Source organism: Nomascus leucogenys, chromosome 4 (genome assembly GCF_006542625.1).
Source record: "Nomascus leucogenys isolate Asia chromosome 4, Asia_NLE_v1, whole genome shotgun sequence".
Lineage (NCBI taxonomy): Eukaryota > Metazoa > Chordata > Mammalia > Primates > Hylobatidae > Nomascus > Nomascus leucogenys.
In genome coordinates, this window is record NC_044384.1 from 22,831,743 (window position 1) to 22,851,161 (window position 19,419).

Consider the following 19,419-nt stretch of genomic DNA (forward strand, 5'->3'; position numbering starts at 1 on the left):
AGAGAGAAGATCTGGGGCTCAAGGCTGCTGTTCAGATTCTTTTGTCCCACGGGGTGCTCCCTTGATGTAGTGCTCTCCCCCTTCCACTGTAGATGTGGCTTCCTGAGAGCCAAACTGTAATGGTTATTTCTCTTCTGGGTCTAGACAGCCAGCGGAGCTATCAGGCTCTGGGCTGGGACTGAGGTATTCTGCATAGAGACCTGTGATGGGAACCGTCTTCAGGTCTCTCAGCCATGGACACCAGCACCCACTCCAGTGGAGGTGGCCAGGGAGTGAAATAGACTCTGTGAACATCCATAGTTGTAGTTTTATTGCACCAGTTTTGTGTTGGTTGGCTTCCAGCCAGGAGGTGGTACTTTCAAGAGAGCATCAGCTGTGGTAGTATAGAGAGGATCAGGTGGTGGGTAGGGCCCTAGAGCTCCCAAGTGATTATGTCCTTTGTCTTTGCTATCAGGGCAGGTAGAGAAAGACCATCAGGTTGGGGCAGGCTCAGACTCTCTTTGGGCCAGGCTTGCTGCGGCCATGGTGAGGGATGGGAGTGTGGTTCTCAGGCCCTTCTAGACACTGGCTTAGGCAAAGACTTCGTGATCAAGAACCCAAAAGCAAATGCAACAAAAACAAAGATAAATAGATGGGATTTAATTAAACGAAAAAGCTTCTACACAGCAAAAGAAACCACCAGCAGAGTAAACAGACAACCCACAAAGTGGGAGAAAATCTTCACAATCTACACATCTGACAAAGGACTAATATCCAGAAACTACAAGGAACTCAAACAAATTAGTCAGAACAAACAATCCCATCAAAAGATCAGCTAAGGACATGAATAGACAATTTTCAAAAGGAGATATACAAATGGCCAACAAACATATGAAAAAAATGCTCAACATTGCTAATTATCAGGGAAATGCAAATCAAAACCACAATGCGACACCACCTTGCTCCTGCAAGAATGGCCATGATCAAAAAATCAAAAAATAATAGATGTAGTCATGGATGTTATGAAAAGGGAACACTTTTACACCACTGGTGGGAATGTAAACTAGTACAACCACTATGGAAAACAGTGTGGAGATTCCTTAAAAAACTAAGAGTAGAACTACCACTTAATCCAGCAATCCAAATACAGGGTATCTACCCAGAGGAAAACAAGTCATTATATGAATAAGATACTTGCACACCCATATTTATAGCAGGACAATTAGCAATTGCAAAAATATGGAATCAGCTGAAATGCCCATCAATCAATGATTGGATAAAGAAATTGTGGTATATCTACATACCATGGAGTACTACTCAGCCATAAAAAGGAATGAAATATTGGCATTTATAGAAACCTGGATGGAACTGGAGACCATTATTCTAAGTGAAGTAACTCAGGAATGAAAAACCAAACATCCTATGGTCTCACTCATACGTGAGAACTAAGCTATGATGTTGCAAAGGCATAAGAATGATACAATGGACTTTCAGGATTCAGGGGAAAGGGTGGGAGAGGGGTGAGGGATAAAAGATTACACACTGGGTACAGTGTGCACTGGCAGGGTGATGGGTGCACCAAAATCTCAGAAATCACCACTAAAGGACTTATTCCTGTAACCAAACAACACTTGCTCCTACAAAACCTATTGAAATTAAAAAAAAAAACAAAACTGAGAGACTAAATGAACTTAAAAAAAAAACTGTGAACAGATAAAAATTTTAAAAATAAAATTATTACAGTTAAAAGAAAAGTCATATAGAAGCTAATTCACAAATAACAGAATTTTGTGTAAAGATAAACCGTGGTTAGAAAAGTCATGACAACAGTACTCTCTTACATAACAAGGATAATGAGATGTAAACTAACCTACCTAGCAACCAGCCCAGAGCCTGAATGCAACCAATCAGCAATTAATTTATTTACCACCTTCCTACTTTTTTTTTTTTTTTTTTGAGACAGAGTCTCGCTCTGTCGCCCAGGCTGGAGTGCAGTGGCGCCATCTCGGCTCACTGCAAGCTCTGCCTCCCGGGTTCATGCCATTCTCCTGCCTCAGCCTCCCGAGTAGCTGGGACTACAGGCGCCTGCCACTGCACCCGGCTAATTTTTTGTATTTTTAGTAGAGACGGGGTTTCACTGTGGGTTTTAAGATACTCCCATTTGAAGAGGGTTACCTATTTCGAAAACCACTGATTAAGTCTAACATATTTTGTGTAATTTCTCAACACCATCCTTTTGTATTTGATCTTTTCCTGCAAAGAGAGTGAAAATAAATGCTGTTTCCTTTAGAATTTTTCCATTGCTTAGTACAAATATCTGTATATAAATGTAGGAATGGCCGGGTGCAGTGGCTCATGCCTGTAATCCCAGCACTTTGGGAGGCTGAGGTGGGTGGATCATTTCTGGTCAGGAGTTTGAGGTCAGCCTGTCCAACACGGGGAAACCCCGTCTCTATGAAAAATACAAAAATTACCCAGTCATGGTGGCCTACACCTGTAATCCTGGCTACTTGGGAGGCTGAGGCAGGAGGTTGCAGTGAACCAAGATCACGCCACTGCACTCCAGCCTGGGTGACAGAGAGAGACTCTGTCTCAAAAAATAAAATAAAATAAATAAATAAATTGCAAAGTTATAGCACATATTAGTTGTTAAGCCCTTTCCAACTGGGAGCCACTGAACAGCAGCAGTTTGCATAATGGTCGAAAGCATGACCTCTGGAACAACAGACTAGATGGAAACAAAAACTCCTTTCCCAAAGGTATGATCCTTGCCAGGTTAACTAAATCTCTCTATGCCCCACCAGCTTTATGCATAAAATGGAGACAAGACAGATCCACTTTACAGGGTTATTGTGATGATGAAGTGAGTTAATGCATGTAAAGAGCTAAAAAAAAATAGTGCTCATAATAGTTGCATCATTGTGGTTGTTGGTGGTATTGTTTAAATTTAAATGTTATTACTCTGATTCTCAAATTGAGATCAAGAGATTATCACTAATAAGTATTTGTTGAATGAAGTCTTTCAAAAAACAGTTATAGGAGGGTCAGCTAAGTCTATTGAAGGGCTTTCATAATAAAAGTCGTTAACATGGCCCTCAGTTTTACAGCAAGAGTACGTGGCAATGGTCCAGTGAAGTTCACTGCTGTCATAAATAACAAAGTAACGTGCATCTTTTTCTCTTGATTAAAGGCCAAAAAAGCAAAAGGATCTATTGCATTTTGTTCTACAAGAATATTTTATGATGTATTCAGTTGGACTATATTTGTTCCTTAAGAGGACACAATTTATTAGAAATAATTTTGCTATATGGTGCCACATGCCACTTTGGCCTTACTGAAAGGAATTCTGACACTGAAGAACCAAAAGAGCTTATTTTAAAGCACCCTTACCCATTATTAACATACCAGGCACAGAACCAAAGACAGTAGAATGACACAGCCCTTTGAATTTTGATTGCTATAGTCTATAGTCATTTAAAAACTGTTACTGGAATATTTTTCAAATTACAAGGGCAATTCATAATTCATCATGTATGCTCTTTTTCATAAACACATGCATTATTTATATGTATTATTAAATATACAAATTTATTAATATGCCAATTAATTTAACAAATATGTGTTGAGCATTTATTTATTGAAAGGAGAATGAATATATTTTCTTTTCAAAAGAAAAGATTGGTGTTCCACCCCAATCCTGACTTTTCAAACCACACTCAGAACAAACTGCATAGTTTTCCAGAAATTATTTTAAAAGCTTTAACTTGAATCTAGCTTTCATAAATTCTGGCTAAAATCTTGACCAACAATGCAAAAATACAAAAGTCAGAAATGTGTTATTTTAAGAAAAGCATTTGAAAGACGATGTTTTAACTTTTAAAAAGGAGTTCAGGTTACTGTAACTAATAGGAAATGTGCCAGATTGTACTGCTTTCTAACTTCATGCAAGCAATCTAAATGAGCTAAAACTCAGGATATATTCAATATTATGAGATTTTGCTAACAAATAATATGTATTCAGAAGCAACAGATCAGCATTAGAAATTTTAAAACTTACAAGTATGTCTGGCCAGCGAGTAGTTGGATCCACCACTAGTCAACCCGAATCCCTCAGGAATTTGGCTAGAGCTTCGAGGTCTGGTCAATAGTTTAGGAGGTTCAATTTCAGCACCAAATTCAGCTCCTATTACTCCAAGTAAAACAATAGCAGTAGCTTGCTTCCGTCTTTCCTCATAAGATGTAGAAATTTTTTTCATTTGTGGGACACTTGATAAGCAACCTGGACCAAAACACAGAATCTCAATTTAAAACAAATCAATATTAAAAAAAAGACACATGATTAGAAAAACATTCAAGACTGCACATTCAGGAAAGAATAGCATTTTCAGCAAATGGCACTAGGACAAATGGTTACTCACATGCAAAAGAATGAATTTAGACAGACCGCTATCTCTAACCTTCTAAAAAAAAAAAAAACCTGAAAATTGATCATAGTCCTAAATATAAGAGCTAAAACAAAAAAAACTCTAAGAAGGCAACATAGGTGTGTATGTTTGTAATTTTGGATTATACAATGATTTATTAGATATGATACCAAAAGCACGAGTAATTTTTTAAAAATTTTACATAGGACTTCATCAACACTAAAAACTTTTGTGCTTGAAAAGACAGAATCAATAAAGGATAAAGACAACTTGCAGATTCAGAGAAACTATTGTCAAATCATCTATCTAATAAAAATTATTTCTGGAATATATAAAAACTTTTATGACTCAATAATAAGAACAATCTGAATAGATATTTTTCCAAAGTTGTATGAATGGTCAATATTCACATCATTAGTCATTAGGAAAATGCAAAGCAAAACCACAATGAGATACCACTTCACATCCATGAGAATGGCTGCAATAAAAAAAGACCATTACAGTGCTGTTGAGGATGCACAGAAATGGAAACCCTCATGCTTTGTCGTTGGGCATGATAAAAATGGCACAATTACTTTGGAAAACAGCTTGGCAGTTCCTTAAGAAGTTAGACATAGGGTTACCACGTGGCCCAGCAACTCCACTCCAAGGTATCTCTCAAACAGAAATGACACACATGTACACGCAAAGACATGGATGCTCACAGCAGCATTATTCAAAATAGCCTTGGAAACAACTTCAAAGTCCATCAACTGAAGAATAAAGAAAATGTATTAGGTTGGTGCAAAAGTAATCGCAGTATTTGCTATTACTTTCAGTGGCAAAAATAGCGATTACTTTTGTACAAATCTAAGTATATCCATACAAAATTATATTACTCAGCAATAAAAAAGGAACGAAGTACTGATACATGCCACATGAATGACGCTGAAAACACTATGCTAAGGGGAAGAAGCTGGTCACAAAAGACCATATATTGTATGATTCCATTTATATGAAATGTTTAGAATAGGCAAATCCATAGGGACAGAAAGCAGATTAGTGGTTGGCTGGAGTGGGGGTAAAATGGTTAACAATGGCTAATAAGTACTAGTTTTAGGGAGTAATGAAAATGTTCTAAAATTAGATTGAGGTAATATCTGCACAACCCTAAATATGCTAAGAATCACTGAATTCCACTTTTAAAAGGATGAATTTTATAGAACATAAGTCTTATCTCAGTACATTTGTTTTTTTAGAAAGATTGCTCATTGAGTAATTTATTAATGTGCCATTAATTTAACAAATATTTATCGGGCATCTACTTTGGATCAGAAAATAACAAGCATGAAAATAAACAGCTCAGGTTTCTAAGAATCTTACAAGTGCATGAAAAAAAGAGAGCACATTGGATTTAAGACGCAAAGGGTAAGTTTTCCAGGCAATAAGAGGGATGGGCCATACGAGGAGGAGAAGGATGATTATTTCATCCAGTATGGCCCAGAATGCAAAACAGCAATCAGATATTTGAAGAAATATTTGTTACTGGAGCAAAGCTCAGCATAGTTTCACATTCAGAAGAAAGATTAGAAGGATACCCAAAAATAATTAAAACAATTTTATATCTTGATTAGAATATCAATAAATAGGGCATAATAGGAAATTACCTAATACATAATGTTACTTCTTAAAATTTCCTTTCTTAACCTCACTCTTGCTACATTCTTTTAAGACCTACATAGTTCTACCCTTTTTTAGTTCTACTCCATTCTAAAAATAGTCTACCATTATTTTTGTTTGATATTTATTATGCAATATTATAAGCATCCAATTAGTAGAAGGTATATAAAGAAATCATGACTAACATGTACACAACTAATGAACTTTATAAAATACTGATGTTTTTCCAAAGGTTTCCAATTTTTATAAAGTAATTAACTAATCTGGGTATTATCAAAGCCCACCATGGACTGTTTCTTGACCTCACTGCCTTGCCCTCCTGCCCTAAAGGTCACCACAATTCTGAACTTATCAAATTTTATATCTATTATATAATTATATCAATGTTACCTGAAATAAATTAATATATTTTCTGGCCTTGAACTATGCTTCCATATCTGGGGTAAACCCTGGATAAACAAACATATGCATGGATAAGCAGTGACAGATAGATAACACCAACAGATAAACACACCAGCAGACAGACCCTGAACTAAATTTGCTAATAGGCTTTTTTATATCCATGTCCAAAAGTGAGATTGGTCTATAATTTTCTTTTCATATTCTATACTTAGTATCAACATAATACAAGCCTCAAAAATGAGTTAAGTAACGTTCACTCTCTCAGTCCCTGAGGTCCCCCTTCCATCATTCCCTGAAAACAGTTGAAGGATTCTTGAAGTTTCATGAAAATTCTCCTCTAAAACTATTAAGAGTCTGCATTTCGAAACACTCCCTGTGTGGAGTCAGAGGGTAGGATATGGTGGCAAAAGTAGCAGGATGAAGGAAGGAATATTTATTATGAATTCATATTATTTAATAGCTCCTTATTAAGTTTGACTTTCTTCTTCTTGAGTCATTTCTGACAGATTATAATTTTAAAAGAATTATCTATTTCATCTACATTTTCAAATTTATTGGTATGGAATTATTTACAGTATTCTCTATATGATTAAAAAACTCAAATATATCAGCAGCTATGGATCCTTTAAACATTGTGTATTTATACCTTCTCTAATATTATTTTTCATGCTTTTCTTGAAGTTTTGCTGGAAATACATGTTTTATCAGATTATTTTTGTTTTGGTTTTTATTTTTATTTTTGTAGAGACAGGGTTTCACTATGTTTCCCAAGGCGGTCTTGTACTCCTGGCCTCAAGTGATCTTCCTGCCTTCGCCTCCCAAAGTGCAGGAATTACAGGCATGAACCACTGTGCCCAGCCTCAAATTAGTTTTAAAAAGTACTTTGGTTTTGATCTTTTTATCATTGCTTTCTATCTTATTAATTTCTGCTCTTATTTTTATTATTTCTCCTTCTACTGTCTTTAGATTATCGCTTTCTTCTGTCTGTTTTGCTTCTAGTTTCTTATGTTGAATAGAACTCACTTATTTCCACTATTTTACATTATGGTTAACATTGCCAGTCACGTATTTAATACATGCATTTTCCTCTTCTTCTTTATCAATTTTTTTCTGAGTAGCAATGCACTCAGATCTTTTCAATGTTCTTTCAGGAACTGAGGAAGCCATATCCTAGCTCCTGGCTTTAAACTTTATTCATGATGTATTGTAAGTCCTCTTTAGCTCATAGGAGCCAAAAGCCTGCTTCTGGAAAGCAGCTAATGGTTTCAGCCCAGATCATTACATTTCTATTTCATTACTGGTCCACAGAGATACCTTTTTTGAGCCTAGTTATGTCTCTTTGGTTTTCTCTTTGTATATTTTATCCATCGTAGCAATGTATTTGGCACAGAAGGATTAAAAAAGTGAACTCCTGGAGCCATCTTGATTGGAGGTCAGCTTTCTGCTCTTTCTAATATTAATCCACCCAGTTTTTCTGGCCACTTTCAGTTCTTTGCGCTATATGTTGATTAAATGTGTATAACAAAGGTCACTCAAAGCTCAGTATGCCAACCTGGAAATTAGCAGCAAGGCTCTCTGAATACTTTTTGGTATTTTGTTTTATTTTATCTATTTGTTTTACTTTGTCGTTCTGTATTACTGGAGGTAAGGCAAACTAAAGAGGTGCCAAACCATGAGAGGCCTCGTATGGCAAGCTGAAGACTTCTAACCTATGGCTAATTGAAAGCCATTAAATAGTTTTGTATAAGGTGGTGATGTCAGATTCATTCACTGTTAGATCATGGTAGTGGCAGTATGGTGGACGAATTGTGAGGTCAAACAAGACAGGTGTCAAGGAAAACCAAAAGAAGACTCACAATGATCAGGTGAAGAACAATAAGAACCAGTAGTGGTGGCAGTTCATTCCATCCATTATTGAACTCAGTTATTCAACATGTAAGAATTGCAGGTCTTGTGTATGCCTGGCATTATGCTAGATAAAAATTAATATAGTTAAGTAAAGCCCTGCCCTCATTGAACTTAAGGGCTACTAAACAGGCACTGGAAATGTGTAGGTTACAGAATCAATGAGAACTTTCTGGATTGAAAAAACAGTGTTTATGAACTTAAAGCATGAAAGAGTCTGTGGATTTCTATTTCAAGGAGAGGTTAAGTTGGCTGGAACTCTATAACCCTAGAGGAGAACTGCAGAAAATGAAGCAGGAGAGGCAGGCAAGGACCAGATCATATATGATTCTGTAAGTCATATGCACATTCCAATTTATATCCCACAAACAGTGGGAAGGTATGCAAGATGGGTTTTAAACTACAGAATAGCTTAATTAGATTTAGGGTTTCAAAAATCCACTGTAAACATAGTATAAAGAATATTAGAAGTGGGGTGATCACTTTGGGGGTACTGTAGAAATCAAGATGAGAGATTACAGTGGATTTGGTTTTGTGATGTTAAACAGAAGACACAGGAAGTGGAGAGCTTTACGATACACAGTGAGGTCTGAGAAGATGGAAATATGGCAGAAAGATTTGAGATGTCATATCCTAAGTTTTTAAAAATTACTGATTAAAACAAAACAGAACAAAACAACCCTGGCAACAAAAGTAGATACAGCCTTTCCAGAAGCTGACTTTAAAAAACTTCTGGAGGACATGACTTTATAGTATATACTTTAAATTCCACTGTTTGGCTGTGCTGAAAGGCACAAACAAATCTGGATGTTGGCAAGAAGACCTAGTTGAGTCTAAGAAACGGAAATTATAGGATATTATAAAGAATCTAATAATTGAAAAAGAAATGAGTGAGAAAGTGGCTTAAAGTATGTAAGGGAAAAAGGAGGACTGGTTATCTAGAAAACTAAGATGGTAACACCAGAGTATTACTTATTTGGATTCTTAAAATGTTTGGTGCAATTATGAGTATAAAAAAGATTTCTTCTTGTTGCTGTTATGGTTTCTTAGCTTCTGCACATCACACTTTATTCTTCTTCTTTTTTTAAAGTTAGTTCTGGATGTTTGCCATTCACTTTTAGGTAGCGTATAGAAAGGAAAAATCGAGAAGGAGCCCACAGATAATAGATTTATCTTTAAAACTATTCTAATTGCTCATGTAAAAGTTTAGTTATGACCCATTTTCTTAATTTGTTGAATTTTGTACAGGATATTTCAGATCATGTGCAGGTTGATTAATAATGATGCTCCTCCAATGTTACAAATTATTTTGTCATGATAAATCATATTTCGTGAATTATATTTCTTATTAAAATACTTTAAATTAATATTTAAAATATCTTCTAGTCTGATACCAAAGTATGCATTTCTCTCTCTTCATGGAAATTTTTTGTTTTTTAAAGACAGAGAGGAAATGTCAGTAAAAAATATTAGCAGGTATATGCTATTACGGATTCAAAGTATGACACCAGTCTGTGATAGCTATGGTAACTAAAGGCGGAAAAAACCGCCTAAATGCGTAACCCTACTAAGAAAAAAAAATCAATAATCATTGCCTCTGTGTTTAGAAGAACCTTAATTCCAGAAAAAGTGATATTTAACATTTTGATAATCTATATCTCAGGATATGCATTTAAAGCCAACTTTCTTTATGTATAAGAACAGGCACAAGGAGGAAAACTCTGTGGCACAGCATCTAGATTCATGTACTATATATTTTACCCTTTACATAGTATTCTTGAAACAGGAAGCAAACCAAGCTCCCCTCCCCCATGTCTCAGCAAGAGCATGCTCCATAACAATAGTTCAAAGGAAAGCTCTATTCTGCAGTTGCACTGATTGTTCTGTCAGCTGACCTCTGCAGAAGGGAATTGCTAACCGCTGCCTTGCTCCTTAGCTGACAAATGAATGATCGCAGCTCCATCTATTTTCACTATGGCTGCCTCTAGCCCAGGTGCTCAGACAGAGAGCCTGGTGTGACATCTTAGATCAAGATGAATTGGCACAAACTCCTGATCCAAGATTGTTTTATACCATTTAATTTAGTTTCTTCCCCTGCTTGGATGAGCACAGCTCTGGTTATGGATTTCTATTCTAATGTACTGAAGCAGGCCCTGAAAGAAGCCAATGAAGCAGCTGCTGGAGCAAGGGACTGCAGGGATACTGATCAATAGGCAAGGCATTGACCCCAGCCGTTCAGCCTCTACAACGGCCACTGCTTGAAGCGGGAGGGGGCACAGAAGCACACATGGGCTGCTTCCAGTAGGAAATTAAACAACAGGGGCATTTGGTGAGCTCCGCCTCCATCCCTGGTCCCCCACCTTCTTTATGTTCCTTTTGTTTAATTGCCTCAATTTTGTCTTAACTCCCACTCCAGGGGAAGGAATTAAGACTTTAGGGAAGTTTTAACAGTATACTTTCAAACAATCATTTGTAAATTTTATCCCTAAGCTAATGGAAAGAATCATAACAGGTGCCCTCTGCTAAGTGGCCAAAATATGAAATCTTAATTAGCTGTCAAGTACATCACTTGGTGTAGTTTAAAGGTTGGCATGTACATAGGCTCATAAGAACACCATCCAACTGGCAATTAACACTACTGATGCTGAAATTCTACAGTATGTAATTTTTATCAGTATTCAAAACTAAAAAGATGATAGCCCTTCATTAACAAGGAAAGAGGTAAAAAAAGAACAAGGAAAGGAGTCCCTAAAGGAGACACTGACTGATTAGTGATTCTATAAGGTAGAGATACTCATCCTGCTACTGTTCTAAAAATAACATGGCAATTTCACATTCCTAGAATTTTTCAAATTTGGAAATATCTTTAAATTATTGGCTTGCCTGTACTTTGTTAACAGAAGAAATATATAACTAGTTACAATGTTTTCCTACAAATAAAATGACAACCAAATGGAAGATTTTGAGATATTAAAAATAAAATAATTCTGTAAAAGTAAACCTTTCTACAGTTTCATTTGTCTCATGAAAATTTGGTATTTTTTTTCACAGAGACATGCCTCCATTTAATCATGCTAAGGGGTGACATGGAGATCCATTTTCTTGACAGGACGGTTGATCACCCTATCACAGTAAGAAAATTAATACCTTCAACTAGCCCTGTGTGGAAAAGAGAAGCTACATCCGATGGTAAAGGACATTAATGTTCTACATTTTAAGTTGCAAACAGAATACATGTTCTGTGTGAAAATGATACGTGGTCTCATTATTGGGTTACTTGTAACAAAATATGAGGCTTTAATTTTGATTAAAACAACAATTTACTTCAGTGTTCTTCAAACGTACATAATTGTCTTCAAATTTAGCATAATTGACTCTAGATTTACACAAACTGGAGTAAACACTTTACTTACAGCTTAACTAGAATACAGGTAAAATATTTGAGAAGTTTAAGCTATTTAAAGGGCTATGAGGTATTGATTACTTCATTTAAAAAGCAGTCAGAGAGTGCAACCAAGAGGTCAAGATAAATTTAACAGTTTGAAGCACTTTACTAAATAACTCTAAAGATCATGTTAATTGGCTTTGTGCAGTGCTAGGGTAAAATTAATTTTATCCTAGCTTACAATAAAAGGATTAAAAGACATATTAAGTTCTTCAGTTTTAACTGGAATAGGAATCAATGGATTTGAATTAAGGCTAAAGGCGGTTTTATGAGAGGATGGACTACTAGCAGATACTTTATATGTGCTATTAGCCATATATTGATGGGGCTTTATTATTGCATTAGGTATTAAAACCTTAGATAAGTAGATACCACCAATTTACTACTCTGAGAATACATTTTCAGAACTGTGCTTTGACCTGAAAAAACTGTTCTCAAACATTCAATTCTTTATTTAGAAATGAGTGTCATAATACTTGTTACAGCCGACTTATATATAAGTAAATTTCTAGTAAAAATTAAAATAATGCGGTTGAATTCAGTCAGAACTCCCTTCAAGATAATAACTATATTGAAAACATAAACTATAAAATAAACATGTCATTAGGATTTTTTTAACCCAACACATTATAATAAGATTTGTGTTAACATAACAATTTTATGCCAGAAATTTCTGGCACAAGATGGAGTCCAAACGACATTCACAATGATACAAATATTTTCTAAATTTGGTATAAATTACAATATACCCTAAAAACCTTTTGAAAGGCCAGAAATGTCTATTGGTTCATGATAAATAAAAATAAACAATAAAAGTGTTTCTTTACTTTTAAATATTTAATAATATGTTTGAGAATCATATGTATAGAAAGATAATTTGGTTTTACTATTTGCTGCCTGGCAAAGTGAAAAATATAATTTGCATTGAATAAGACATAGTTTTAAAAATAGATAACCGTGACTTTGTAAGACTTTACATAAATGACTAGAAAAACAGTGAGCTGCAAGATCTCACAGCAGAAAACTAAATGGCAACATGTAGAGACTGAAATAATTTGGATTAAGCTAGAAAATACTTTCTATCATGGTTTTTTACAGCCTTGTTTTATTTGCAATAAAGTGTATTTGCTAATATTAGATTTTGATTAATTATTAAAGAGCAAGAGCAAACTTAGCAAAGTGAACTTTGTTAATACTGACATTCTGGAGAACAAGCGAACTTTCAGACTTAAGACACGATTTACTATGCACGATGTCTGCATGTAGTTAAAATAAATAGTCTGAGCACATCATTCAAAGCCCTACAAATGTTAGTCAATAAAGCTACAAAAGATTTCTATTTTCAGACCAGTAAAATATTCTTCTAAAATTTTCATTTTATTTCTATTTTCTCAGTCCCAAGGATATTTTAAATGTGATATGGCATTATCAGCACACACTGACTATAAGAAGCATATATAAAATTGTATACTGTACTGAGTTTAAAACAATACATGATAGTGAAATGTGTCCAATCAAAATATATTTCAAACTAGGTCTTCGAAAGTGAGTTACATTCAAATTTTCTTTAGATGTACTTTAATCAAAATAACTTTACCTTTCTCCTGACTACTATCCAAATTGAGGCTGGGCATGGTGGCTCACACCTCTAATCCCAGTACTTTGGAAGCTGAGGCAGGAGGATTGCTTGAGCCCAGGAGTTCAAGGTCAACCTGGGTAACAGAGCAAGACCCCATCTCTAAATTAATTAAATTGATACACCTGGCTGTCTAATGGAATATTAACAATTTATTTTTAAGATCTATCTTTTTAATTATCATTGTATGCTGGTAATCAAATATGTTAATTCTATATTTACATACACATAAATACATGGCATATACATAATTATACATATACACATAAGTATATAGCATTCTTAGTGAAGGTACCAAGACACGATACCTAAGCAAGCTAGAACTACACTTTTGAGATTTTTTAAAACATGTTTTAGAATTATAATGAGAAAAATGTTGGCCCTCAGTGGAGTTTTCACAGCGTAAATAAATTATTTCCATATATGTATGGCTCAAACATTTTCCATACCTACTTGCTATTCTTAGGGTTGCTTAAAGTAGGCATAAAGTACAATGCCATAAAAATGTCAAATTTTATCAGATATATAACAATCGTCTTTCAAAAAAGCTTGCTAACAATAGGAAAAAAATCTTGCTAACAATAGGAAAAAAATCTTAAACAAAAATCTGTTAATATTCATTTTTAAAACAACTTGGCTTTAAAAGAATTTAAAATGCTACGTAAGTCATCCAATGGTAGTACCCGAAGTCTTTGAAGTCAAATACTTCAAAGCTAAATTTGTTAAATGGGAACACACAAAGACATAGATTGGTGATAATCCAGGTTGGGAGAAAGGACTCAAGATCTCGCTGTCCTGGTGGTGAATCCAGGTTTCATAGGCTCATGTGGAGGATGTATGTTGTGGATCCATGCCATTGTAAATGTATGTAATTAAGTTCTTTTCCTAAACCAAATGTGTTTATATGAATAGTATATATTATTTTCATTTGTTGGCATAACTTAGAGCCCTGCAATTTCTACAAAATATGTCAAATAAATTTTAGCGATACAAAAAAATAAAATTGTACATGGTTGTGTGGCCAACATGTAAATTTCAACCTGTGCACCTAAAGTAAATAAAGTTTTTAAGTTTTCTGTGCCTTCTTCTTTGCCTCCTATCAAGAAAATGAACTGATTAAAAATGGCTGTCATAGGACACTTCAACATTTACTTTCAAATTTTCACATTATTATCAAAGCTAGTGTGTGTATCGCTAATCTTGTGTTAGCGGCATAAGATTTCCCCCCACTGTATTAAACACATATCTGAGTTGCTTTGTGACACATCTGCCAATGTTTTCCTCACATCTACTGACAGAACATATGGAATTTGCTCCCCAAATCTAAGAGGCTTTTGCTGCTGGTGTTGCTGCTGTGTTACTTCCCCACTCACTTGAAAACTGAAGTAAACAAACACACTATTAATTTGTATGTATGCACGATAGCCCCCTGCTGGAACACAATAGGTTCTGCAAATGCCTGTTTCTTTCTGTAGCTGCTGATTAAGCCATTCTGAAATAATGCCTCTTGTATACACATGTATTACATGTGTGTATATTTGACAAAATAGACAAAGCTATTTTCCATTAAATCAGATAAATGCAAAATATATGACCACTCTAAAATGATTTTTCTTTTTCAAAGAAATAATATAATCACTCCTCTAAAGGTGTGTCAATTATTTTGATAATTATAAATCTTAGGCTTTGAGGGCAATTCACATGTTTTTCAAGTAATTCATGAAACAATTTCTTATTTTTCACAAAGATCCTGTCCTATACCTATTTTCCTACCATCTGCATCATCTTATATTTCCCTTTATTCTCTACCTGAATAACAAGTTAATTTTTTTTCTTTGCCTTTACTATTAGGGCAAACATTCTCAGTTTGAAAGGAAATTGGGATTTTAGTAATCCCAAGTATCTAAGACAGCTAAGTAATCAGAAGTCTTATAGGTAAAAACTATCTCCAAAAATGTCCAACTTTTTTGCTTCAATTGACCTTTCAAAGGTGAATCTGATACACATGGCAAATTTAAGAAACTACAAATTGTAACACTGAGACCATTATTCGCATTTCCATGAGACAAGGAATATTTCAGAAACACAGTGGTTAGTGACTTGTAAAATTATACAAATCTGAAAACACAGCAAATCATTCTCAGATACTTTCTCATAATTACTGCTTAGAAAAAGAAACTCTGGCAATGAGATTTACTTATAAAAACAGTGGAGTAGACATGGTACGTTTCTGTAAAAGATCAAATAGAAAACTTAAGACAACATTTGGTGGACTGGTACAATACCTCCTATGAAGATTTTATATCTGTGCATTTCAGCATAGTAAGAAATAAATAAACCTAAGGTCATTTTTATTCATAAAATGACAAATCATTTACTGGATTCACTTAAAACATATTTTCACCTGGGTAATTATCAACTCAGTGATATAAAACTGAGATGAAAAAGGCCTTGCTCTACTTCTGAGCCATTAACAAGTACATCTGTTCATTTATAAGGAGTATCTGTAGTATTCATTTTTTTAAATTATATCGCAATAATGAAACAATGACATGTGACTAAAAGTCACCATTTTTTAAAGGTTCGTTTGGAGTAAATTAGAACCTCTAAAGGATCTCTAGCTTTGAAAAATGATCACCTTATTTTATGTTATTTTTTCTTCTGCTTTCTTTACTGTAAGTGAGATGTTAAGTAGAAATAAAGGAGCATAGTTAGGGGCAACATAGCATCTTGGAAATTAATGCCCACACCTTTGTGGTAACTAGCTGTTATTTGGCAAATGTTTTTCACAGACCTTTTTCTATATACATAATTTCTTTTAGTATATACCTTTTCAAATGAGCATATAGATATTAAAATGTACTAATATTCTCTTTCCTGTAACTACTTTATAGGATTTTCCATTACCTAGTTAATTTCATTTCGAATTTGGCTCTGAGTTGCCTCTCTTGCAAATATCAAACTGAAACAGCTTTCAGTCCTTGAATTTTTTGCTCAATTATTCCAATGTTTAACTTAGCACATATCCCTAGAGATACTGAATATCTAACTCATTCATGTATTACAACTATGGATTTGGAAATGCTACTACTCCTGAAATAAACAGTAGGGGAAAAGTTTAATGTTTGCCTAGATATGTATGTAGTCAGATACTCAGGTTTATAAGATGCCATGCCATTTTTCCAAAACTAATTTTAAAACAAATCTGTTTCTGCTATACGATACAACACAATCATTTCCTCAAAATCCTCCCTATCTATCTCCCTCCCAATGATTTGAATCATTAGGTTACTCTGGAATTGTGAAGAGATGGCTTTCTGATCTCTTAGTGTTTTATTAAGACAGAGGTAACAGCATATGTAAAAACCCGGAAAATATATATGTATTGATGTTGGGTAAACATACATCCTCAAGATGGCTATTATTGTACTTAAACTGCTCTGAGATTTAAAAAAAAAAATTTATGCTGGGCATGGTGACTCATGCCTATAATCCTAGCACTTTGGAAGACCAAGGCAGGCAGATGACTTGAGCTCAGGAGTTCGAGACCAGCCTAGGCAACATGGTGAAACTGCATTTCTACTAAAAATACTACAGAAACAAAAAAAAAATTAGCCAGGTGTGATGGTGAGTGCCTGCAGTCTCAGCTGCTCAGGAGGCTGAGATGGGAGAATCGCTTGAGCCCAAGGGGCGGACGTTGCAGTGAGCTATTATTGTGCCACTGCACTCCAGCCTGGACAACAGAGTGAGACCCTGCCTCAAAAATAAATAAATAAATAAATAAAGTTGATGCATAATAGATGTGCATATTTTCAGGGTATATGTGGTAATTTAATACATTCATGTAATTTGTAAAGATCAAATGAGTGTAACTGGGATATTCATCACCTTAAATATTTGTCTTTTCTTCATGCTAGAAATTCTCAGATTATTCTCTTCTAGTTATTTCAAAATATACAATAGGCTCTGAGACTTTCTGACAGGACAAAAAAAGGAACATAAGGTCAAGAGGAGATAAACTTTACTGAGAACTCCTACCACCACTGCCATAAAATCACCAGTGTCAGTGTCACGAATATTTTGCCATATAAGGGCTCAACACAGACAAAAGCAATCCAAAGCAAGAATTTAATATGTGCTTATCATTTCTCTGAAACATAATTTCTCCTATTAGCAAAAGAAAAAATAATTTATCTAATACTTAATCCAATGTTTTTGATTTCTAAAAAATACTCAATAAGAAATAGTATTTACTCATAGAAAAAAAAGTCTTTCGAAATATGTTAAAAATAAAAAGTTCCTCCATTTTAAAAACATCAACAAAAAAACTGAAGTCAATCTTTTACTTAAGGTGATTCATACACCTCCTAATACTGTATTTGTTATAATGACATAATTATATGCCTACTACAATCACTTTCCAGATTCTTAAAAAATAAATTAATTAATTAATTAAAAAAACAGAAAAACTATTAAGATTTAAAAAAACAAAAAACATATCGGAAGCTGAGTGTGTAAAGCATGTCTTAGGTCCAAGGTAAGATGACTGGGTGAATTTTAAAATTTTAGAGAAAAAAGGAGATCATAGAGCTGCTCTTTTAATCAGACCAACAGATATTTTATAGATAAGGAAAGTTAAGTACGTGAGGTGTTCAAGCCACAAGGTGAAGGGCACAAACAGAGTGGGCATTCCTGGCAACATCATTCCGGATGGATCACCAGAATCTTCACTGACCTATAATCTCAGTGTTCACTGCATAGAAATTAGTTAATATTTGATGCCTACGCCAACACGAATCTCTATTATGTATCTTCAAATCTTGTATAGTTTTAAATGTTTCTTGAAAAATAATAAGCAAGCAAAATTTATAATTAGAAAAAAGTCTTAAAAAAAGTTTTGAACCATGGTATCTAATGTTACATATATTTAGTACAGACCTATCTAAAAAATGTAGAAAATGCCAGAAGAGAGATATTCTATCAAGCATATGAACTACATTAAATTGTTTTTATATGAAAGATAAATATGGAATACTGAAACATACCAAAAACAAAGTACTGAGCATCAATGCATTCCCATACAGAAATCAAATACTTAAATGATTTAACAGAATAAAATCAGCATGCCTTCCACAGAAACATCAACCATTTCCACAGAAGAAAAATTTCTCCAAATACAATATATGGTCAACAACACTAATTCAAAATATGAATTCAACATTAATTTCTCTACATAAACCTTCCTGTAAGTTGTCTACTATAAACATGCATGTACAAATATTTTCAAAAGTCACATACTGCACCTCAGAATACTGCAAATAAATTCATAATCATTTCTGAAGTTTACTGTGTAATATCAAACAATAGCTAAGAATCAACATAAGGGTTAAGACAATCATTTTCTACTGCATACTAGTGCTATTCTAAGCCGATAGTGTGTTTAAATCCACACCAATGAAATCAATACAGCACTGTTCTATTCAAGGTGAGACCAAATAAACCTGTCTGAAGCTTTGAGAAATAGGCTTTGCAGTATACTTTGAGTGCTAAATGCCTTTCAGTCTAGAGATCTGTCATTAAATAATCATTAGCCATCATTCACTCTTCCTAAAAAGCTTAACATCTAAACTTGTTCAGCATCCACTAAAGCATTAGTATAGACTACCAAGTAAGTACTCATTAGCACTTAGAGATGTTTCAACCACTCTGTTTAACCATGTATCACTTTTTCAAAAAAGACTGCAAAATATTAATACATATTTACCGCTGGATTAGAGTGCAATAGATACAAATGATTAGTAAAAAGGATATCAATGCAATGATCGGTCTTGTTTGGATAACACGGCATAACCTCACAGAGCTACAATCAACTCTTTCCTGGTTAATCTATCAAAATAAAACCCAGTGTCTTTCTTCCCATTGAGTATCATATATTATTCACTACCACATATATGTCAAATGAAATTAAG

The 19,419-nt window shown here is 34.4% G+C and overlaps 1 protein-coding gene across 5 annotated transcripts in view; it reads right to left on the reverse strand.

Moving 5' to 3' along the window:
• The window catches only part of WDR7 (WD repeat domain 7), a 372,747-nt gene that overhangs the window by 142,303 nt on the left and 211,025 nt on the right, over positions 1–19,419 (reverse strand). For all 5 annotated transcript variants that reach the window (XM_003264268.4, XM_003264267.4, XM_030810359.1 and 2 more), the window contains one exon: positions 4,037–4,258. In XM_003264268.4, the coding sequence (XP_003264316.2) occupies positions 4,037–4,258 (222 nt within the window). The remainder of the gene's footprint in view (positions 1–4,036; positions 4,259–19,419) is intronic.